General features: G+C 38.4%; 1 protein-coding gene across 7 annotated transcripts in view; it reads right to left on the bottom strand.

Moving 5' to 3' along the window:
• Nucleotides 1-26,072, bottom strand: part of LOC126236857 ((E3-independent) E2 ubiquitin-conjugating enzyme UBE2O-like) — a 195,294-nt gene that overhangs the window by 47,660 nt on the left and 121,562 nt on the right. For all 7 annotated transcript variants that reach the window (XM_049946472.1, XM_049946471.1, XM_049946474.1 and 4 more), the window contains 5 exons: nt 25,671-25,879; nt 21,920-22,082; nt 15,959-16,119; nt 14,573-14,737; nt 1,334-1,655 (listed from right to left, as the gene is read on the bottom strand). In XM_049946472.1, coding sequence (XP_049802429.1) covers nt 1,334-1,655; nt 14,573-14,737; nt 15,959-16,119; nt 21,920-22,082; nt 25,671-25,879 — 1,020 coding nt within the window. The remainder of the gene's footprint in view (nt 1-1,333; nt 1,656-14,572; nt 14,738-15,958; nt 16,120-21,919; nt 22,083-25,670; nt 25,880-26,072) is intronic.

Genomic DNA, 26,072 nt, shown 5'->3' on the forward strand with positions numbered 1-26,072 from the left:
GTAAAGAACTGTGCTCGATTTTGTGACTTACAAATGTCGACACTGTTATTGCAGACTTGCATTCTTTTAGGTATGTTGTTAGTAACAAATTAGACGATACGTCTTCTGATGTTGCTTCTTTCATTCTGAGAGCTGAATCGGCTACGAAGCACTATGGACACTCGCTGAATGTGTACTGTACATTCCTGTTTTGACTTGCAGTGTGAAAAGGTCATTTAGTACAATGAACAGGGTGATGACAAAATTAAGGAATAGGATGGGTCAGGAAACGCTCCAAGCTTGTGTCAAGATTTCAACTGAAGGGGACGACGAGCCAACAGAAAGTTTTATTGATGACGTCATCAAGAGATATGCTGTAAAAAAGCCTCGATGTTTTAGTTTGATGTAAAAGAGAATTTTTTTTGCATGCAATAAAATTATTTTATTATTTAATATAATTAACTCAGGCTTAGCCTAACAGCTTAGTACTTAACCTACAAATTATTTAATTATATATTAGCTATTCATGAAAAAATTTAAATATTAATAGCGCTGCTATGTGTTTAGAATGCTATCACTTAAATTTTAAGCCTATAACTTCTGGAGAGTGGCCTTGTATGGAAGTATTTGAGGGAAAGGGTGGGATGGGGGAATAAAAACTGCAAGATCAAGAGAGGAATACAGTAAGATGGTTCCAATGGACATTGGTGCAGTTGTTATTACGTGACGAAGAGACTAGCACTGGATAGACTAACAGGGAGAGCTGCATCAAACCAGTCTTCAGACTGAAGACAACCAAAGCATGATGACAATCAATGTTGTCATTATACAGACGTAACAGTTGTGTGGATGCCACAAAATACAGGCATTTGGACCAAAATTACTCATGCTACTTGAAACCAACATTAGTGATGTGATCTGACTCCAACATATGCTAGTTAATATAAAGGGAACTTATAATATAGTTTCGCTGAGAATATGTAATTTCGTCCTCTTTTGTGGCATCTTTACAACTGCTAAGAGTTTTGGACAAAGACTATGTTAAGGAGCATTTTATGAAAAGGTTTTAGCTTCAAAACCATTTACAGCAGAATAAATAAGTACACAAAGAAATCAATTGCAGTTATGGAAGATTTATTTCCTGAAACAGGTCATCCACAATCAAATATTACTGACTGTAGGCAATTTTTCACCTATGAGCATAGCACATTCTACAAGCATTTGCAATGTCTCTTCACTCGTATGGCAATGATGTACCCATAAAAAGTGAAACAGCCTTACCATCTTTGTTTTAGATGTACAATATTTATTAAATTAATGTTGTAAGTGCCTTAACAAATTGAGGTAGTCTTACTTGTAATTTCCGGCTTGGTGCAGTCTCCGAGTTTCGTGAATTGTTAGCAGCAGTCACGACACGCCTTTCAAGGCTTGCCAAGTTCTCACTCAACAGGAACTCTCCAGATGCTAATGCAATATCACGTGATGGATCAATGTCCTGGTCGCCAGAGTCATCCTGGTCAATAGCAGGTACTTGTTGATTCCGATGAAACAATCTATTCACTTGATCGGCAACACGCTGAGCTACATTTGCACGACCACGTTCACGAACACGTTCCAATAATCCTTGGAAATGGCTTTCATGGAAGAAAGATGTACCCATCAGTTTATCGAGATACCTACAATCAATAAAGACAATACTTGCAATATATCGCAAGGTATAAAAAAAAAATCTGAATCAGAAACATTTGGAATATCATTAAGATTTGTGAAATGAATACACTATTACAATTCATTGTCAGAAGAGGAATGTTAGTGGAAGGAAATGCAGAGAGTGTAATTAAGATTTTTTTCCACATTACGAATACATTAAAAATAATTTAGCATCAACCAGTCATAAAATTGTTGCGCATAACTTACTTAATAGAGAAAACTCTAATTTTATGGGAAAGACATGCTGGCAATTACTTACCCTCAATAGGCAAAATTTCAGTGCTGCTGACAGACATTTAAAAGAATTCTGTGTGTGTGTGTGTGTGTGTGTGTGTGTGTGTGTGTGTGGTGGGGAGGGGGGGGGTAATAGTGTTACATTTTTAACTCTGGGAGTTTACCTTCAAGGACTGAATACCATTGAGCTTTCAATGCTTTCTGCTGTAATGTTAGATCTCACAAAGCATAATGATTATTCGTTTCTGTTCCAACATGCTTTGTCACATTGTGCCAACTCTGGAAAACAAACAGTAGAAGTTACCCACTGTCTTTCATAGTGATCATGTGCTCCAAAATGCACCAGAGATTGTATGTGTCCTGCAGGATTTGTGCCTGTATGAAAATGACAGGCAGAAGATTTGTAAGTAACAATGATATCTTGAGGTGGCTTTTGGAAGATACTGAAGAAGAAGCAGAGTTCACTGATGAGAAAACACACAAAGAATCTATTCCTGTGTGTGTTTGTGTCCGTGCAAGTGAATCTGAAAGTAGCAATGAAGATGGAAGTGACAATGTGCAACCCCTCACATGTGACTGGCAGGTTATCATGATGTGGTGGTGATATTATCAAAATTATATACTCTGTCAAACCACAGGGATTCACTATTTGTCAAAATGCTTGCCCAACAAAAGAACTTCAATATTTTCAGCTATATTTCATCAACTCTACTTTGATTTGTTGGTGATCACAACAAACTTGTACGCAGAGGGACAAAATATTCAGTGTGGTGCTCCTGGAAAGACGTTTCATCAAAAGAAATGAAGGCATTCCTTGGTTTTAAACTGAACATGGGTCTGAACTGGATGGCAGAATTAGGTGGATATTCTGCTGATGATTGACTAGACTGAACTGTATTCTTCAAGAATTTTATCTCTCATCTCCAGTTTTTTCAGATATTTTGGATGCTGGGTGTAGTTTTCCTGCTGCAGTTCAAGGCAGTAAGCATACTAGAAAGGACAAAGTGAAGTTTGTGGGCGAATATATTGCTAATAACTGTAAAGACCTTAATGTAACGGAAATTATTACAGATGAGAGCACAGATGGTTTCAAAGAAAACATTCAGCTAAAGTGTTGTAATCTAAAGAACCCCATACAGTGGGGCTTCTGCATTTTTTGTTTGTGTTATTCGGAAGACAGTTATGTTTTTTCTCACATTACATATTATGTCAAGACAACGACTGCTGCTCTTATTCATCCTGATATGCTGTTTACCTCTATGGATAGCGATTCATTTGGCACAAAATCTGCAAGCATGCACTGATGGCATCGGCTTTCTTATCTACATGGCAGGTTCTACACAATCCCTACAATTGCTTAGAAACTACATTAAATGAGAAAGCATACAACGGGGCCAGTTATGCTAGAAAGCCTTTCCACTTGATCTCAAAAAACAAAAAGCTTCAGCAATTTTATCTTTGTGCCTATCAGTGTATTACATAAATGATGTGTGTATCTTTCCACAACAAGAGATCAGTGATCATGTTTAGTACATTCTTTAGTCACAAAATATAGCTGATCACTGGTTACAGACAGAAACCGCTACTTCAATTTGTTAAGCTGAGAGGAGTGGACAGAGCTGATCAGTATTGTGTGCATTACAGGGGGGGTGGACAAAAATATGGAAACACCACAAAAACAACACATTACCAAGCCTAATATGGTGTAGGAATTGCACTGGGATTCTAAACAGCTTCCAATCATCTTGTAACAGATAAATACAGACATTATGTGGTTTTCATGAGACTCTTCCTGCAAAAGAGTTGCAAGTTCAGGTAATGATGATGGATGCAGATAGCGATCCCACACCATTCTCTCCAAAGCAGACCACAAAGGCTGAATAATATTGAGGTGTGGTGACTGGTAGCCAGAATAATTCATACTTGTACTCACAAAACCTGTTCTGGACAATGCGAGCTGCGTGTGAACATGGGACTGTTATTTTTGGAACACATCACCATCACTGGTGAATAAACACTGTATTTGCGGATCAACTTGACCAGCCGAAAGTCGCACAATCCTTGGCATAATAAGACCTTGCGGAGTAACTGTGGGACACATGTAATATGATATGGCTGCCCAAATCATCGCTGAACCCCAACGATGTTTCACTGTTGAGATGTAAACTTGGGCAGAAGTTGGAACAGTGTGAAACAAGATTCATCTGACCAAATGACTTTCTTCCATTGCTCCATAGTCCAGGTTTTATGGCAACCAGATCAAGTTTTCCTGTTCTGAGCTTTTGCATCATTAATGAGTGGTTTTGGAATTCCAGCTCACCTTAGAGTTCCCTGCTTATGGATCCCTTTGTGTTGTTTTGGTGCAGACAGGATTCACAAGTGCAACATTCACTTCTGCAGTGACTTCAGCAGCTGTCATGCACTTACTTTTTGTTACAGTCCTCGGCAATGACTGTGAAGATCACTCAACGCACACTTTCGTCCATGTTGTAACATAGTGGATGATGTTTTTCCACTTTCCCTGCATGTGGTACAAATCTTTGATACAATGTAGCACAACATTGTTAATTCAAAATTGTTAATGGTTAGAAATGTAATTCAGTGTTATCATTGCTTATAAGATTGTGTAATTTTTACTAGTGAATTGTTAACGCAGTTTACTGTAGTGGTCGAAGATGCTTTTCAACATCTAAAATACATTGCTATAAAATAAGTTGAAAAATGTGAGTTGCGAATTTAGGCAATGTAAATTGATTTAGAAACACAGTCATAGTAAACTGCAAAAAAGCAGTATGGTATTTATTAATTTGTCTCATTTATTTTGTTTGTACAATTTTCATTTTGACACAGCTACTTTGTATGTGCCAATGAATCCATTCATACTAATCTGTCTGGCCTGCAGTGAGGCTGATACCCCATCACCACATTAAATCTCAATGGAACAGTTATTATAACACTAAGAGAATCAATCTTCTCAGTTTTCCTCTTACCTATTGTGCATAACTCTTTGTACTTACCACAAGAAATAACTGTTTGGGAGTGATAAGGTCAGGGTGTGGGGCGAAGAAGTGATATCTCATAACCAACTGTAGTAGTAATGTCTGCAACATTTATATCAGTTATTGGGTGTCCTAATACCGAATGAAATATGGTTGATTTTGTTTCCTGGATAGCTCAGTGGTTCCTCAAACAAACCTTAATGTACTATTTACATTTCTTGAAACTTTCTTCCAAAGGGAACTGAAGGGTGTCAAGTAGTAGCACTCCTTACACGAGGTAAATAAACAAAGAAAACTAGTTTTAAAGATAAGAAAAAACTCTGCTCTAGCATTCATCTGTAATGATTTAATGAAATCACAGAATGACTGTGTGAGGGCTTTATCCCCATTCTGCAAAATGTGTGTAGATTATTTGCTATGTCACTTCACTCTGTTCTGTCCAAAAGGGAAATAAAGTCAAGCTACTCAATCTTTAGTTATAACTTAGTTATCAGAATACAAGTGATCATAAACTGCTACTTAAACAAAGATCAGTGACATTCTTGTGAAACTCAGAATCCAGAGAACCGGTATTTGAGGAAGATTGTGCAACAATTTTGGTGCCACTATCTTATATTTTGTGCAGTGGTCATGAGAGCAAGGTATTTACATAGACACTGAGACGATTGTTTTTCCTTCACTCAGTACACAAATGGTATAGGACAGAGACTGCAAATACTGGTGGGAATAATTCTCTACCATGTACTGCACAGTTGCTTGTGTAGTATACATGTAGATAATGTAGCTGTCAAGTAATGGTTTGAGTGACTAAAAAGGTCATCACCACACTGATCTCTGGCACTGAAGAGACATGAAACAAAGTCAAAACAAGAAAGCAGTAAGCCTCATTAATATCAAAGAGCACAATTTCACTTAGTAAGTTCAAATGGGACAAAATAATTTGTCTTTTTTAAATGGCGGTCATATCATTTTCTTAACTCATACAGGGTATGGCACAACACCACTACTACGACTGCAATTAGACAGTTGTGCAAAGTAACAAAGAGTACACTGGGCCGTTCAATGTGATTACTGCATTGTCTTGTCTGTATGATCATTGAGAGTGTATTTAATCTGCTGCAAACGTCTGATGTTGTTGCACAGAAACACATTTAAAACTGCCTGGTCAATGGTTCACTGCTGTCTGCTAGGGTCTGGACTGGTGGGTGGAAAAAACACAAATGCCTCAGACTGCACTGCATATGTGGAGACAGAAATTGGCACACACAGGGTAGCAACATGTGGTCTTTTTTAAAGAAGTCCCCCTCCAGACTCAATGGTTATGTCCACACACCAGTTAGGTACTACCATAGTGATCACAACCTGGCAGGCTGCCAGACTAGAGACATATCAGACAAATGCCAAGTGTCTCACCACAGGAGAAAACCATGTATTGAAGATGGTGTATCATGGGGCTTTTGCCCTTCGGCAGTACAGCCCGATCTTCCAGATTGCCCACTCGGCAGACAATAGCACCATAAAAACAGCATCTTCAAAGTCCAGATTGTGTAAGGAGCCACTCGGACAGGTGGTGCCACATGCGTCACAGGCGGAGCCAAAGTCACCGCACTACTTCCTTATGCTGGTCACGTGTGCAGAAAGACAGCAGGATAGGTAACCTTCTGCTCAACCATTATTTGGGAGTCACACAGCTCCAAGTTAGCCAGTTCTTGTTGTGGTATGTGCTGTACCATGGCTCAAGTGAAGTAAAGTAGCTACCACCAAGTTAGCCAAGTTGCCTAGCAATGATCATCAAGCAGCCTTTGAGTGACCTTCCAGATTTCAACTCTGGTTTATGAATATTTACAGACTGGACTATGGCCAGCAAGTTTGCTAGCCTGCATTGGACTCCAAATCACAAACACGTAATTTATCCAGTTTGTACTTTGCTTTCAAGTGATCTTTAGTGAACTTGTGCATTTCATCCAAACACTCCAACTATATATATTGTGCCTTGAATAAATGTGATGACATTTATTAACCCTTCGGAGGGCATGCCTGCGGCAGTTAGCGGCAAGATTTAGTTTTCTGTTAATATCACAGATAGGGTTACAGTTGTGTCCACGTCCAGATACATATTTGTTATTCTCAACACATGTCACCACTTACTACATTTGTGCGATTCATGCTTTCAGCAGTTTCGTCGCTGTTGTTGTTTGAAATGTGAGTGAAGCATTTGCGGGGTGTTTGCCGCTACGTGCCTTGTGATGTAAGTATTTTCTATACTTGTGTTTCTCTTTTGCCTCCAGGCAATCTTTCTTTTATATTAGTATATAATGAATATTCGAATCAAATCAAAGTTACCATATGCAATTTTTTAATACTTTTTACAATCTTGGGTGCTGATTTGCTAAAATATATTACTTTTATAACAACATGTGTGTCATTAGGTCTCATAAAAGCATGGGAATGGAGAAAAAGACGGCATTTGACAGGCGCCTTCTAATTTTATGTCCTCAAGACTATGAGAAAGTATTGTGAGAATTGTCAGAAGAAGAATTACAAGAATTGTCAGATTCATGTGAATCTGAGTCGGAAGAGGAAGTTATTGAAGAAGAAAACCACAGTAGTGACTCCGAACAGTCAACAGAGGAAACAGATGACCACCTGGTTGAAGCAAGGAGACAACAAAAAGATGATTACTAATTTTACGTAGGAAAAGTTAAAGAAACTATTTGGATAAGTGAACAGTTTCCTTCTTTTTCTAAAACAAAGGCCAAGAACATCCTAAAAGTTTTGCCAGGTCCAAAAGCAAGTGCTGAAATTACAGAAAAAGAAATTTATGCATTTTAGCTATTTTTTACTGATGGGATGATTGACAACATTGTGGGAAATACAAACCGATACATCCAGAATAATAAAAGAGCTGAAATTCAATATTCAAGAGAATGAGCCTGCAGACACACCACAAAACCAGAGATAAAGGCTCTTTTAGGTGCATTATATCTAATAGGTAAAAGAAACTGTTGTGAACTGTGGGATGCAGGTGGTAAAGGAATGATTATTTTATGAGCTCTTTTCAGCTATAAGCGCTTTTGCTTTCTGATTCAAACTCTCAGGTTCGACAACTTAGGTACCCAGAATGAAAGAAAAAAAAGTGACAAACTAGTACCTATTTGGGACTCCATCAAGAGTTTGTCAACAATTGCCTTGCTCTCTACAATGTCAGTGAGTTTGTCACTACTGACGAGATGTTGCATCCTTTCAGAGAACACTGCAGATTTGTACAGTATATCTGTAATAAGCCTCCAAAACATGGGATCAAAATTTATGCCCTGTATGATGCCAAAACATTTTACACCCTGAACTCTGAAATTCACTTTGGCAAGCAGATGCCGGGACCCTACCCGAAGTCTAACTAGCCTGATGACATTGTGCAAAGATCAGTGGCACCAACTGAGAAAACAAACAGAAATCATAAAGACTGACAATTACTACAGCAGCTACCCTCTGGCTGAATGGCTGAAATGCTGAAATTTCCTAGGCTAAAGTTTGAATTTCAAGCAAATAAAACCCGAGGAGTCCAGTCATGTCTATTCGGTCTTCAAGACAATTTTTGTATGGTCTCGACTGTTCCTAAAAAGAACAAAGCTGTGATTTTTTTTATCGACAATGCACAGCACAAATGAAATAGATCAAGAGACTAAGAAATCGAGAATGAATTTGGACTACAATGCTACCAAAGGAGCAGTAGACACTGTAGAACAGATGTGCTACCTGGAATTTGTTACATATGTGACAGGCATAAAAACAACAGAACCAAAACAATATGTATGAAATGCAAGAAAAATTTAAGCAAGAAACATAGTGTGATAGATACAGAGAGAGCTACTGATGGAAATTGACTAATTTGATCACAATCATATAAAGGAGTGGGAGTTTATGAATGCTCCATTTCATAATGTGTTCCCTTGTAATTTTCTTTTCATGTGAATCAGTGCATTTAAGTGATATAATTAAAAGAACCATGAAGGCAATAAAGAATATTGGCTTGTTATAAATTATAATGACAATAATGGACAATTGTGAAGGCAACAAATAAATAAGAGTTTATTTTTATAAAGCCACATAATGTTATCTTTTCTCCAATAAAATATAACTGGCGATTATCTAAAGATTATTTTTCCTTAGGTTAAAAATGTAATACTAATTGCAATGTAAAAGCCACAACGTGCCCACTCGTGGATGTACAAAAGGCGCACCCATCGAAGCGTTAACGTTGCCATTTGTACTTCATAGCCACCTTGGAGAAACTGACATTTAATTGGCTCTCTGTGCCCTCTGTGACAGCCGTCAAAACAGAAGGGCAGCATCATGTTCAAAACAATATTAACAGAAGTTTATTTCTTTTCAGTAGCTGGAAGGAACTGTGCCACAGCAGGGTAGTTTGTTTCACCAGTTTCTCCCCAACAGTCTCTCCTCCCAATAATATATGACCCAGAGTGCTGGATGTGTCATTACTGCCCAGAATGACTTAATATATTGCCACTTAAGTATTGTACACGCCTCTGGACTGATGGTTAAGTGTGTTCTGGATTGATGGCTCTAAGTGTGTGTCACAGTACAAATCAAACATTCTGGTGTTCAATCCTCAGTCAGTTCTAGGGTTTTTTCTATCACTTTCTGCTTCTCTCTCTTCTGGTAATTATTTCTAGGTATGAAAAATGTCAACCTGCGTCATGCTTGGAAAAGCTGTGCAAGTGGTTCTCATGCCCCATCACACATTTTTCATACAGCTCAGCTTCACTTCGACGACAGTTCCTTCACTTGCCTTTACACAAGCTAGTACTTGCCAAGTGTAACCCAACAGATGCATGGCCCTATTACATGGGTAATGAAACAAGGCAACTACCTACATCAAAATGCAATGCACAGTGAAGTGGTGCATAAAGGAAGTATTCAAGTGGCTTTCGTTTTGCTGCTGTACATTCTGTGGCTTCACTGATTATGCACAAGTGGGTACAGCCATTTGGAATCCACATGGCCATATATGCCAGCTCAGCGGCTGTGTCATTAGACATCCTCTTTGGCAAATTCTGCTAAGACATGTCAAGTTTATTCACCTTCTCACTGATTCATTGTAGGTGAGTGTAGACCACACATGCACATAATACATTTGCAGTGCTCTGTTATACCTTATAATTAGCAGGAAAATCAGCAAAATGCTAGAGGCACTGTAAATGGAAGAGAAATGATAAAAACCATAAAATACATGGATGATCAAGCAGTGCTGGCGGAATCAGATGAGGAGCTACATAAGATGCTGAAGAGTATTGCAAGAAGGGAAGTATAGAATGAAGCTGAATATTGGAAAGACAAAAGTGATGAGAATGAGCAACAAAGGAAGACCCAATTCCTAGATGGAAAACGGACACAAGCAAAATCCTTTCTGAACCTGCAAAGCTTAATAACATGGAATGGAAAGCTGTACAGAAGAAATAAGGGGGAGGATATCTATGGGAAAGAGAGCATATGAAAAGGTGAAGCTATTACTAAACATCTAGAAGAATTCCAAGGCAGCTGTGGATTATGTCTGGAGTGTAGTGTTAAACAATAGTGAACCATGGACAGTTAAAAAGAAATATATTTGGAAAGTTTTGAAGTGTGGCTATGGAGAACTGTGAAGAATGCTTAATGTGAAGTGAAAGGACAGAGGAAAAATCTCTGCAACAAAGAATTATAGAGGGAAAAGTGCAAGAAATAAGAGAAAGAGATAGGAAGAGAAATGGAATGATGCATGACATCAGAAGAGGACAAACATACGAACAGATGAAGGGACGTGCTCAGAACAGGACACAAGGAGAGCCTTCAGTTGAAGCCTGTTGCAAGACAGATACACTAAAGAAGAAGAAGAAGAAGCAATCAGTCCAAAGGTCGAAGGAAGGCAAGGGTAAATAACATCCAGTAGGACTATATCTACATGAAAACTGTGTTCAGAGCATACTTGTGGTTGGGATGATTTTAACTTTTAAAACTTGGCTGGTGCATCTGTTACTTCAATTTCCCCAAATCTTTCAATGATCTGATACACAAAAGAATTTCATATCCAACCCTACAATTCGTACACTAATGACTTAGTTCTCGACTGATTGAAAATATTTTTCTGTTGAGCAAATAGATCAATTGGCTCATTCCTGAAGACTTGTTCTGTCACTTATTGCTTCTCTGTTTACGTAAAAAAAATATAAAGTTGCACCACATTGTGTAGTCCACACTGAACTGAATTCTCTCTATGATGGGAAGTTAGTTGAAAGGATAGAGGAAAATAAGATCGAAACCTGTGTTTCGTTGAAGCTTCTGTCACTAGTGCTCCAGATGTTGTTCAGTATTGATTGTTAAATCTCAACTGTTTTTGAAGGTGTGTAGTATACCTTTAGGTTGGGTAGCTTTTATAGACCTGCCCAACAACTACAAAAGTACCATATTTACTAGACTACATGATGACGATGACCCGCCTTTTGCAGAGACTCCTGAAGATTTTGTTATTTTTTTAAACAGTCTGACCAATCAACATCACAAGCTGTTTACTGATATAAAATATCTTAAGATCTGCCGTAAAAAGTTACGCTATCTCTCTTCCAAACTTGATGATGAAACATTTTATTTTCAGTGCTGTACACTGAAAGATCATCTAAAAACAAACATGTTTTATTAATACAATATGGGGTCCAAAGTTAATAATTTTCAACTTATTAATGTTTTTGTGTTTTCATGCTATAGCTTGGGTACCCGTCATTCTATGCATTTAGCAGAGCGAGGCTGGTGGTCGAGCAGTCGAGGCACTCTGTTATCTCACTTAACCTTTAGTGTTTTTCATGAATTCACAGAGCTGCTTGGTGAGCAATCAAACTGTTTCATATTGCCAGTGACATGTTTATGTCAGTAAACTACCAAAATGGGGAGGGTCAGCAACCTTTGACAAGTTTGCCAGCAGAATGTGAAGTTAAAAATGTGGAAGTTGTACATACTAGTGAAAACTTGAGCAATGAGAGCAAACAACAGCTCGCTGATTCCATACAAATTTTCTCAAATTTAATTTGAGACAATAGCTTTGCACTACCATCTGTGTGCCCATTGATTTCTGGAAGATCTTGTTTGATTGGCAATTAACTGCATCAATGGTTTTGGAATCTGCATTGGGAAATGACTTTTGTAAAAATCAAAGACATTGTCCATGAAAATGAAACCAAAGCTCTTCCAAATTTTATCAAATGTACCAACACTGCTGACAAAACTCAAGTGCATCAATGTCGTCATCTGAAAAATCGGGGCGAGAAGGAAGATTCAGCTTACAAACCAGAATCAAAGAGATGGAAGGTGCATGAGCAAATACCATTGGATATCAAAACAACTGCAGTTACACTGGAAAAACGACAACCTAATTGGAGTCTGAAAATACGATGTACCAAAGGAACAACTTTAAGATTAACAAGAAAGGAGTTACTGATGAGGTGGAAAGTAGACACCCAAAACAGAGGATCCACAGTTGATTAATGGCCAATGAATATGCAGAGCATGTAACAACAACTCGTCAGCAAAATTCTATGGTAGCAAAGTGCAGATAAATCTGAATAGAATGCGTTTTAGTTCACAGCATCGTCATCATGGGCAAAGAGGTTCAAAGCAAGGCAAAGGGTATGTCAACGTCACGGCACAATTACGTTCCCGAGAAACAAGTGACATCTATTGAAAAAGCACTTTAAGTTGCCGAGCTCTTTCAATGGCAGACCAAAGCCTTGATTACAACCTATGACTTGAGATCTTGTTATAAACAATAACCAAACAGGATCGTGTCAATATAAAACGTATGTTGATACATCAAGGCGAGAAGAAAATGTCTGTCCAAGCTGGTAATGTGAATAATGTTACACACTCATACACTGCACAATATTCCATCTCTGCATCCATGAAACTGCTGCTGACAAGTGTTCTTGTGTTTGCAAGAACCATGGAAAATTTGATCCATGGGTCTCTCAAGTAGTGAAGTTCTCCAGAGGGAATTTGGAAATGTTTTAATCATATGCTGAAATGGGGAAGTTGACCTCCCAACTGTATCAATCATATCTGGAGCATGTTGTGAAACATTATGCTTAGGAAAATAAATTTTACCTGACACTCACTGCATGGGGTGGCCAAACCCACACGAAACACTATGATAGGACTTTTTTAGATCATGATACACAACTGACCTTCACTATGAAACCGATACCACCAAAATGTACCTCCGCTTTGTCAACTGTGTGACATTTATTTTTTCCACAGGTAAAGAATTTCATCACACGACTTCAAAATCATGCAACATCACAGCAGAGCAGAGAATTAAAATATATGGCAGATGTTACTAAAATTCATGTGTTGATCCATAACCAGTTATCCACTTCTTTCTCCCACATATGCTTTCATACCCTTGGTATGCACCCATAATTGATATCTGAGAGATCTGTGTTTAGTAAGATGAATAAGATATGTTTATCACGAACAATGTACAGGAAAACATGACAATGCTGTGAGATTTTGTTCATGCACTGTGCATGGGGCAAGAAATATTTACGTTTCACGTATATCTGTGACAAGTTTTACCCGACCAATTGCGAAAATGCTCACAAATATACGATCGTTCAGCATTACGCAATAATATACTTTATGTATTTTTGCACTATGTATCACACTGGAAGCAACAGTAAATACATTATTTATATTTATTTGGCCATTAAGCACATCTTTCAATATTTTACTTAATAAGGGGAGAGGGGGCGTGGGGGATGACCCTTGACCAAGAATCGAACATAGGCCAGCAATTTGTTAGTCTAATGGCTCTATCACTTAACTGCTAACCTCTCTCTGTTAAACACATGGAATGACAGGTAGCCAAGCTACAGTGTGAAAACACAAAAATGTTAATAGCTTTAACATAATTAACTTCAAACCCCATACTATACTAATAAAAAAAATGTTCTTTTTAGACACTCTCTTGATGTATAACATTGAAAATCTGATTACCATCAACAACTCGGACCTACGCTTTTTTTTAAAACTAGGGAGTGTCTAGCAAAACACCAAAACACGGCTCTCTTTATTTTCAATATAGAATATCCTTGCAAAACTTTTATCAAAATCAGTGACCTAGATGTCAGAACCTCCCCTCTTCAAGTTTCTCACCTAGTCACAAGCAATCAGAGAGGGGGTTAATGAAAAATAAAGCAAAGTGTTCACTTATATCCAAAGCTCAGCAAAATAGCAAAAGTATTTCTCAAATGCTATAAGATGATTCCTGGAAACTACAAGCAAAGTAAGATGGAGATTTGTTTTTAAATCAATTCGGTATCAGCCAAAAGAAAGTTATATATTCTCTTCTGAACAAGTTGTTATCTCTGCAACGCATACAAAATTAACATGTTCCTCTGCAGAATGTTTGGGGGGGGGGGGGGGGGGGGAACAGATAATCGAACTATTTACGGCAAGTTATTGGAGGCAGAAGTGCATGCCCCACACACAGAAATTTAGTCTATGATAGCACTGACACAAAAAGATCTAGTGAAATTGGGATACTTATCAAATTACAGTATGTACAAAGTAGTACTCTAAAAATCAAGGGGATTTGATATACTAACCTACAATCTTTGTAAACATCAAGAAGCTGACGCATTACAGATGTTGTCTGTAATGCAGGGTTTTGAGTAAAAATTTCCTCCAGCCGAGACATGGCAATTCTGGCCTTTTCTATGTTGGCTGCTAGTTTGGGCTTCAACATTTCTTGCAGTTCATCTTCCTGGCCACTAAAAAGAACAAAATCACAGGTTAACAAGAACAAATTTTTAAGCATCAACACAGTCTGACACAGAAATCATTCGTATGGTCACGAATACAAAGACGAGCAAGAAAACATGTTATTTTTTGGCGGGATGTAAATTGAAGTTAAATGTTATTGTGTAGCCACAGTTTTGGCCAAAGTAAGTGGCAGTTAAATATAATCAAACATTAAAAAAATAATATTTTTGAGTGAAACTGTAATAAAGCTGCCACAAAATAGACAATGTTTGTATTTAACAACCGATAGGTAATGGGAAATATTTTCTTATATTCTGGATAAACTATTTCAGTCCTCTCTTTTGACTGTGACTTAATAGATTTTGATGTCTTTGTGCATTACTGAAAACTCATAAGAAGTTGCAATAACAATTTTCACAGCAGTGTTTCAGTTTAAATGGAAAATCAGCTGCAAAAGGAAAAAACTACAAAAAAAATCAGAGGTATGAACTTTGTCTCCCCCCCCCCCAGAATACAGTGTTCTACATTGTGCTGGCCAGAGTGCCGTGCAGTTCTAGGCGCTACAGTCTGGAACCGAGCGACCGCTACGGTCGCAGGTTCGAATCCTGCCTCAGGCATGGATGTGTATGCTGTCCTTATGTTAGTTAGGTTTAATTATTAGTTCTAAGTTCTAGGCGAGCCATTTGTTCTACATTGTGGATAAGACTCACCATATCCACCAAAAGTTTTTGACTTCAGTTATCTACTTACATTCCAACAATGCGTGTTATTTAGGTAGTGGTCAAATATAATCAACAGTCACTATGCTTTTCATAACCCATTCCACTACTGTGATGCCTACTGCACTTGGAAACACTAAATGGTTGCAGCGGACCGTATCTGAACCTGTGAGTTTTAGATTTTGTATTTATTCATTTTCCTTGATATACTCAAAGAAGTGAGATTTTCTTGATTTTTAAAGAGAAAAATTTCATCATTGATGAATAAACAATTTGTGCCATGCTTCGTAAAAACTACCAAAAATTTGCAGTCAAAAGCCACAACAGTGTAAATGCAACACGGTAAGCTATTCACTGTTCAACAAACCACAGCACATGAAGAGCAACCTGTATACATTTGGTCAATAATGAACCACAATGCTCTTTCTCCACTACAAAACAATTAAGAAGAAAAAAGAAAATATTTAACTGATTAAGGAAGAGTAATGCGTAATTAAACTCAGTACTTACACTTCTTCAGCAATGAAGCAATCTTCAGATTCCGTCTCCCAAGAAGCTTCACTACTATTATCATCCCAGAATTCTCCCTCATCACTGTCATATTCACCAACTTTATACAGATCCTGTGGCCAGGACATGCTGATATGTCCATCAACCCACCAGACACGAACCTATCAAAATGCAGATCTGTTAGATATCAAGAACACTCATAACAAAATTAAGTTCCTTTTAACAGAGGAAACTGAAATGATTGCACAAAAACAATTTGCTAAGCCCTTACAAGTACACAGTCATTCCTTTGCTGAATATGTTCTTTCCAACAATCGGAAATCACTGTTTTTCCTTTCATTTACTTTCTTCTAAATGACCACCCCATCTGATCATCAACATGAGGAAAGGTAATCTAGTCACCTGTAGCTGACTAATGCATGTTTCTTCTGTGCGCGCGCACACACACACACACCTTCTACAGTCCATATACTAGTCACATTGTTGTCCCTGATACGTGAAAACTTCAATATCCATGAACATGTTACAAGAGAAAATGAAAAGTACCATGTCCAGTCAATAAGGACATCAGCTTACAAAAGTTCCATTACTAATAGTGTGAAACTAATTTACAATAGTTCTTCACATAATATAAAAAGTATTTCATCATTCTCACTTTTTAGTAAAACCATAAGGTCATTCTTACTTGATCACTGTTCCTATTCACTAGCAGAATCTTTATAACAAGTGAAATACAAAACTTAAAACATGAAAGTAAAAATATCTTTCTGTTACTAGTACAGGTTGTCTTCTAGCTTAAGCCAATTGAACAAACTCACTCCTCCGAATAAAGCACTTATATTTATGCAGCATCAAATCTTATAGAATATGCTTTTACTAAATTAACAAGAAAATATCACAACCTCAGTGGTATATGTTCAAATGTATGTTCAGAATATCCAACATGCTAGATATTGCTCTGCTCATTCAGAAAGACTCCCTAACGTGCTTTTTCCACAGTATGATCTCAGAAATTCAGCATGCTCAATGTTCGAATGCACGGTGTGTGTGCTGATGATTTGAGACACATGGTGCTAGAATGGGGTGGGTGAAAACAAGAGTGAGGTAATCAGATGGCTTTCAGCGGCAGCAAGAAAACAAGGAGTGAAAAACTAAACAAGTGGTTGCCTGTCATGTCCTCACAAAAGGCTGCACAGCTGGTATATAATACTGCCCCTTTCACACTTGAGCCTACATTTTATAGAACAGGAAATGCACAAATGTAAAATGTGGGGTGTGGGTCTACCAGACAGGTCCTGTCCCTGTGTCCCCACAGGAGAATAAGCCAAGAGGTGTAAGACTGTAGCCAAGATTGGCATAGGAAAGGACTAGAATACTACCTAACTTGGGTGGACGACAGGATACTACTATTGGCGATGACGATAGGGTATCCCACATCTTAATACACGGTAAGAGGTAGTCGAAAGCCTGATCAATGATATGCTTTAGTTTTCCAAAGTTTGGATGATAAAGATAAGCATTGATTGGTGACTTGTTCTAGAGAAATATGCAGTACGAAATCTGCTTTATGACCAGCTGTAAAAGTTCAAGCAAGGTTACTGCCCATTCCCTGCTGCAGATGTGATGCCCATGTGTAGGAAGATGATGTACTCTTTCTACAGGGTCAATCAATAAACTATTCTCCAAACCAGTTTCAATAACAAGCGACAGACAATCAGTTATCTTTAACGGTAATGATAATGGAAAGGATTAATTCACCCCAACGCTTCACTTTAGATTTTGCATTTATTGTCACACCCTTCAGTGTAGACCACAGAACAAGCAAGTGTAACAATGAAATAATATTTGCACTTGTAATATTTGCTATATAACTTAAGTATTACTTAATAAACAATAGGAATCTAAAATTATTCCTTTTTAACAATCATATTTTTAAGATCATAAACAATAAAGATCAACGGTTAATAAAGTCCCATGAACTTGAGCAAGGATCACCTTTTCAGTCTCTGAATGAAGTCAGTAGGTGACATAGGGGACAACCAGATGTACATTAAATGTTACACCATTAACGACAATCACTCATTAAGAATTATAACCACAAATTAAAGAAGATTCATTTAAAGCAATTAACATCAATAGCAAATAATTAAGTCACATCTCAGCAAATTTATCAAAACCAAATCTTTCAGTTCTATAACAATGTTGGATCATGGAATACGCCGGATTACTGACACAGAAGGCTAAATTTTACCAAACAGCAATTTCTCCAAACCTAAAACTATCTTCATAGTGTACAATACTTAGGTTATCCAGAACTATTCTAATTCACCTTTCTCGGGCATAACGGTGCAGTAGATAATTAACCTCTCACTTCATTCTCCTGGAACATTGAGCTGCAATAGACACTCGGGCAACTCTTACCACAGCGTGGCTCGGGAAAGAGGATGGCTCCACCAGGAGGAGGAAACATTTACCCAAACTGGAAAAGGAACCCGTCTAACACGAGCCACTAGATTGGATGAATACCAGTTGGTGATTTTTAATCATTAACCAAAGCTTGCTGTCCAGCGGACGAAAATTACAGAGGCGAGGATAGCTTTATTTGTGCTCACAAGAAATGGTAACTTCTGCAAATGAGATTTCGGCAGAACTACCGCCGTAGTAGCAATACGGGACTTTGGAGCTGAGGAGAGCAAGTCAACAAGGGTCTCTACCCAACAGGCCCTACATTTCAGACAGACCACGCAACCGACATCAGTCGTGGCTAGCCAGATTACCAAATAGAAACTCTAGCACTATCTTAAATATAATTAAATAGAGCACTTAAATGCCACAGGGACTAACCTCCTTAACACAATAACAATGACTAAAGTTAAATATGCCTACGTACTAAAACACAACAAATATCGGCGAACATTAACATAATCTCGCCTTTTAAACACCCATAAAATTAATTGGTTCTATCTCTCTGCAAGATGGTACAAGGTTATTTAACATTTTACAATGTGCTTATCCAAACAGTGACCTACGCCGTCCATGGGAAAACAACGGCTTGCAGAAGGTCCATGGCCAAAAAATTTTTCTTTTTTGTTTCTTTACAACGCACACCTTAAGTCAGCATGGCATTCAAATGCACGATCATGCAAGCGGGCAGTAACGCACACGCAATGCAATTTCCGATCACAAACTCAAAAGCAGAGAAACGTTGCCACACAGTTAATAGCTCCCACAACACCGGGAGATTGGCCGCGCCAGATGACTACCTTCGCACTAACTAGATGAAAAATCTTACTTTCAGTGACTACATCACCTTCTGGAGGTTATTGGCAGCCACAGACAGACTTCATAGCTTCCCCAGCCCATGAACGGAAACCAAATGTTGTCCACAGATTTACGGCCTCTTGTGTCCTCAAGCCCTGGGTTTTTGGGCCACCCAGACTTAGCAAAGACGGACCGAACGTCCCACTGCAGAACAGTCGTCCAGGGCCACACTCATCTCAACTGCCTCGTCCGCCCTCGGCACGGCACACCGCGCCTCCTCCCAGCGGGCATGCTAGCAGTGCGCTCACGAAGGCTCCGCAATGCCCTCTACGAAAGCGCGGAAACTCCAAACAGGAGCAATCCAAGGGAAAACCAGGAACCCTGGCAAACGACACGGTTCAACCTCCCTCTCCAAAACAGACACCCAGAAAAGCACAGTAACTCCAAACAGGAGTAAACCACGGGAAAAGCGGGAACCATGGCAAACGACACTGTTCAGAAGACTATATGGAAGGGACATTTTAATGCAGTACAAGTGGCAGTTGTCAAAATGGAGCTATGTCTGATGTGGACAGAGGTTTTAATGATGCCACCTGAGAGGTAGAAATCAATATCTAGGAACAAAGCTCACAGATTAGGCTGTCAATGAATCTATCCCAGACAACAAAATGTAAATAAATATGTTAGTGCAGGATGTCTTCAGGTGCCAATTCCATGGATTAGATTACAGATTAGGTCCAATAAATCAGAAAGTGGCTGGCAATAAGGATTGGATTTCCATCAAGATGTAGTCTGAAAAGAGAAGGAAACACAAAATACCGATGAACTATAAGCAGTCGGAAATTGAAAAAGATTAGTTTCATGAGAAGCCACTGTGTGACTGCAGAACTGGTAATTCAAATACAGAGAAAGCAATGAATGGAGGACATATTCTGATGGAAAAATCAAACATCAGCTGTTAAGGCACCTTTTCTGTGAAAAATGCACATCAGGAAAAAACAGTTTTAATTGCCCTCTTATTAATTTTGATGAGACCTGGCTCAATCAAAATCATGCCAGAAAGCACACCTGGCAGAATTTAAATGGCAATGGTATATTGTAAGCGTTGACTAGAAAAGGAAAGAGATTCCTTATTTACCACAGATTCAAAAACATGCAAAGCTAATATTTACATCAAGCAAACCTGTTGATAATCATGTGAAGATTAGTTGTTTAATCATGGGGTTTTGGATTTATTATGAGTTTCAGAGGAGGACATGCTATCATCATGGGTAGTGTTAGTTGTCATTCAAAACTGGAGAAAATTCCTAATTCAAACAAAGGAAGAAAGAAGCAGAGTACTGATTAGCAGAGGAGAGTATTTCAATTTTAAGCTTCTATATGGAAGCAGAAATGTTGGAGGAAGTTAGGTGCCAAAAACACCTTTACAATCGTTTTGAACATGAATGTACTGTGGCAGAAATGGATCTATGTAGTTCTTAGGCTTCTCTTTCACCACCACCAATATAGCTTAATAGGCAGCACAAATGAAAGGCAAGGGCGTACACAGAAAATTGCTTGCTCAGAATTAGAGGTGCTGAATTTCCTCAAGGATATTATTAACAAAGCTATTGCAAAAGGCTGGGTTAAGTATATACATTGGTCTGAAAAATTTGCAAAGGAATTATTTTCTGAAGAAAGTAAAAATTTGTAAAAAGCTTTGGCATTGGACTCTTCAGATAATGAATTATCAGATGCACTGAGCTCTTCTGAAAATGTCAATTAAGAAGTAATAAATGGCAGTAACTTATGCTTCTTGTTCCTTCTCTTGCCCCCACACTTGTGAACACTGTTTTAGAAGTTTTACCTGTGGCTCTCAAGTAAATAATTTATCAATATGTGGCAGAACAGCTGCCCGCTGTACACTGGCTCTGCTGACATGTTTGTTATTTTATTTTTGAGGAGCAGTGAACCCATATTTTCTGCTTTAAATTGACTTGTAGATCTAATAAATAGTTAAAAAGCTTGTACACTCAAAATTGAAATAGTACAAGATTCCTATGGTGTAACTTGTTGATACACATAAAAATACATTACATATTGAATGATTCAACAATAGAGTTATCTCTGCTATTTTGTTACACTATTTTCAAACAATATCTTGATATAATATTTTTACAGGCCTAATAAATTGTTTAACAAAAAGCTCTGCTGATAGTATTGTTTGAAGGCAGAGTTTGCTGGGTTTGGTTTCACATGTGTACAGGCAGCCCTGGAGGCTTCCATTTTTTGACAACCAAGCTCTGTGTCAAGTATAGAAGTGGTGGAAGTCTGTAGTGGAGGTGGTACCTTCAATGCTTCCCACTCCAGCTGCCAATTTTTCTGCTCCATAGTACAGTGAAGTTTTCATGGCTAGCTACGATGTAAAAGTCTTTTGGAATCTATCTTCAAATGTACACTTACACATGTCATGCATAAAACGAGCTTATGAGAGCATGACGAATTACAATGCTTTTCTATAAATATAAAAAGTTTATCTCGAAAATGCTCACATTATGCAAATGTATGCATGTATAAGTAATTAAATTTTCTATATTCCACTAAGGTCACTGATTTCAATGCGTTCACCCTATCACCAGCTTTTCTGGATGGTGAAACAATATCAATGCAACACTTACCACCAACAACAACAAGCAGTCATTAAATAGCATCTGTTCATACCTTTCCTTCTGGATAATTATCTAGCACTTGACCTGCAGTGCAATTTGCATCCTCTCCTTCAAAGTTTGCCACCCTGATTACCACAGTACCTGGTCGATACTGGAAGTCCGGATGGTCTTTCAGATCATACACACTTACTTCATTCTGTTCCAAAAGCTGAGGTCTGTAAGGGAAAGATGGCATGCATGTTAATTCATGCAAGATTCTCACAATTGTATAACAACACTAAATGCAAAATTGTAATGTAATTACATATAGTGCACACATTTACCATGTGGCAAACAAAATCGGCTGGAGCAAGGCTGACACATACACAAATTATAAATATATGTCTGAGTCTTTTACACCCTAGATCAGGATAGACAAAGTTATTTTTTGTGGGCGTGGAGGAATGGGTTAGGGCAAAAGTAGCATTGGGGGGGGGGGGATGATAAGGGTGTAAACAAAATAAAAAGAGCACTTGTGGGAGTGGGGGTGTGAGTGTGTGAAGGAGCAGGGAAAGTAAAGAATAACGTCAACATGGAGGAAGAATGATAATGTAAAATGTAAGGAAGTAATGCGATGACGCTTGACAGTGAAAGGATACCCGGTCTGAAGATGTAATGAGGATGTGAAGGTGTAGTTAACATCTCATCTCCCAGGCTCCAGTCACATGACTGTCCAGTTTATAAATTAGATTGACATTTATACAAACGAACCACCTATGAGCAGTCTTGTGGCTTCTTGTGCTTGTTCAAGAAATATAAACTTATTGTTAAAACAAAATAATAATCTTCTTTTTACTGAAATTTTTATCTCTTTTAAAAATAAAGATATTCCTAACAGTTATTGGTTCAAATGGCTCTAAGCACTATGGGACTTAACATCTGAGGTCATCAGTTCCCTAGACTTGGAACTTCTTAAACCTAACTAACCTAAAGACATCACACACATCCATGCCCAAGGCAGGATTCGAACCTGTGACCATAGCAGTAGCGTGGTTCCGGACTGAAGCACCTAGAACAGCTCGGCCACAGCGGCTGGCTCCTAATAGTTATTCTTCAAAACAAATAATCCATACAAGGACATTCCAGAAGATTAGCAAATACCAATCAACTGCGCCAAAGATAAAGTCCAGTATTTTACCATGTAACCCCAAAACTGGGAGACAAAAATTTCATTTTCACCAACAAAGATGCCATTGAAAGAAATAAGCATTATTCATAATATAACATTCGCTTTCTAAAGAGACTAAGTCATGTGTAGGAGAAAGCTATAGGAAAACTTAGGAGCCACAGTAAACTGAGATATTTATATAATTTTGGTGATGCCATTCTAAGGTTTTCAAGTGAACAGGCGATAGAACTCAAAAACTGCTGTATACATGAATTTAATTACACAAGGGAAGTTAAGCAATGATGTGTCTGATTAATAATGAAAAAACATTACAGGTGACGCAGTATTCACAACTGGGAGTCAATGACAAATGAAAGAGTGAGAGAAGATATGTAATGTGGGTGAGCTCAGACTGCAGCATCTGAATGAATAAATTATGTCTGAAACTAAGCAGTATTGATATATAAATCAGAAAGCACTGCAATTTCTTTCATTCCTAGTTCTTTCTTAAAAAAAAAAAAAAAAAAAAAAAAAAAATAGTTGACACACAACTGTTCACTCAAAAAAACTTACAGGTTTGTGAATGTCTCCTTTATAGCACCTTTTTAATTGTTTCTGCTAAGAGCAAACTGTCTCTCACTCTACCATACATCCCACTATCTCTACAACGCCTTCTCCTTGCCACATGTATCTTATCCCTTCCAACCGCCACATGCCATTACTCTCCAACCAATCCTATCAAACCCAAGCTTGTAAACAGTGTCACTGTGGCCCCAGGTGAGTGGGGTGGATGTCTGTGGATGGAGAGTACATACATACTCTATGAAAGAAGCAGTATCTCAAACTTAACATTTCTGTAATGTTACATGTTTCTATGCATCAGAGATGTATCCTCATTTTGTATATTGTTTCCCATCAAAATTTCCATTATTGTAGTGTTTTAAGCAAATTTATTTCAAAAATAGTGTGTCCAAAAAGGCTATAGTAGGTGCTCAAAATGATGTCCCTCTGTGGTCAGAGCAGCCTGACGTCTCGTTAACATGATAGCAAACACTCGACAAATTTTGGCTGCCAAAATGTGGGGAAACGACTAGCTAAACCTTGTATTCCAACTCTTCGAGTGTATGGGGATTGGTTGCATACACCTCATCTTTTACCATTCCCCAAAGATAAAAGCCTCACATATTTAAATCTGGAGAACGAGGAGGCCAGTCAACTATCCTATCATCTAAAACAATTCATATTGCTGTCACAGAAGCATTGGCAATGTGCGGTCTTGCACCATCCTGCATGAAATAACCAAACACATTTTCATTAGGTGTTGGTTCTTGAGGAGGAGGAGGAGGAGGAGGAGGAGGAGGAGGAGGAGGAGGAGGGGGTGGGGGGGGGGGGAGGATGCAGTTTATTGTTCACATATTTGTCAGAACCTATTGTTTTGTGGAAAACGATTGGTCTAATAATCTGTCTTGCACTAACTTCACACCACACCCCGTTTTTACATCATGCAGAGGTTGTTGATGTACTTCATAACGATCTTTGGAGCTCCAAAATCAGCTGTTCTGAGAATTTACGTATCCCGACAAATGCAGCCATGCTTCCTCAGAAAAAATCATCTCAGAATGAACTTCCCCACTGTGCACAGACTGTAACAGCCAGTTGCAATAACGATGTTGAGCAACAGTATCCGAGTTCCTCAGCTGATGCACTACCATTATTTTGTGTGGTTTCAGTTTCAGTTTGTGCACAGCTCTATGAGCAGATGCTCTTGACACACCAGTATGGAGTGCCAAATGGCGCAGCAGATATCTTCTCAGACTTCTTTCCAAGGCCTCCCCTATCTTACCTAATTTATTTTCAATTAAAACACTAGGTTCTCTAGGTCTTCGTTTGTGTAACACAGATCCAGTCTCTTGAAATTTCATCACTAATGTGCGCATCGTCGAATCACTGAGAACACGCACACGGGAAATTTTCATGTGAATTCAGGCCAACACATTCTACATACAATTCGTTTGTGCATAGTTCAACACAAAAAGAACTCCTCGATCCTTTGTGTATACCATACCATATGAAACTCTACACAAAACAAACCAAAACACGCAAACTCAGTCACACAGTACAAAAGACATAAGCACTGTGTTTCTGTCTGAGGACCTGGCCCAGTGACATACAGACGAGGAGGCCCCAGGCTCGGAGCACTTGCAGTAATGATATCTAGCAACAATATCTGAACTTGACAAAAAACTGAAAATAAACCACCAGTACTCTCAGTCACACAGTGTAGGGGGCCAACCGCAAAGTATTGGCATCTGAGAACTATGCAGAGCAACGACCGGCACACGCAGCAGCAACAGCCAGCAAACGGCAAATACGCCACGCGATCCACAGATCCCTACTGGCGTCTTTCATGAGACACCCTGTGTTATATTTGTCTGCTGATATAAGAGCTTTCTACCAAGCCTACATCATCTAAGAGATCTTTTCCTAATTATTATCTGTTATTTGTAAATGAGTACCAACAAGTCTATGTAATTAAGCATATCAATATTTATGTCTCATTACAAGACATTAAAGACTATGAATATGTAGTTCAACAGACAAAGTGTAACTTAATTTACATCATTAACTTAATTTCAATTATTTTAGAGCCACTCACTGTGGAGTTTCGAGAGAAGCATATGTCTTGAACCATTTGACAGTGGCAGTACGTCCAGCATGGTCCACACTTTGAACAACACCATACACTCTCATGCATGCATCCTCCTTGTTTTCAATCACAAAATCTCCAGGAAAGAATTCTTGATCATCCAGATGGTGTATTGGATACAGCTCAGTTGATGGAATATTGTACTCTACAGAACCATCCTAGAGGAAGAAAAGCAGCTTAAAATATAATAAATGCATTACCTCTTTCCTGAGAACATCCACAAAACTAAAAAAAACACAAAATATCTTTGCAACAGCTGCTCCTATGATAAGTCAGCGAACAAATTCTGCATGCCATTAATCAACAGTTTTTATTTATTTCCAGGTAATGACACTTGTCCTGCTGTCCAGG

This window comes from Schistocerca nitens, chromosome 2, assembly GCF_023898315.1.
Source record: "Schistocerca nitens isolate TAMUIC-IGC-003100 chromosome 2, iqSchNite1.1, whole genome shotgun sequence".
Lineage (NCBI taxonomy): Eukaryota > Metazoa > Arthropoda > Insecta > Orthoptera > Acrididae > Schistocerca > Schistocerca nitens.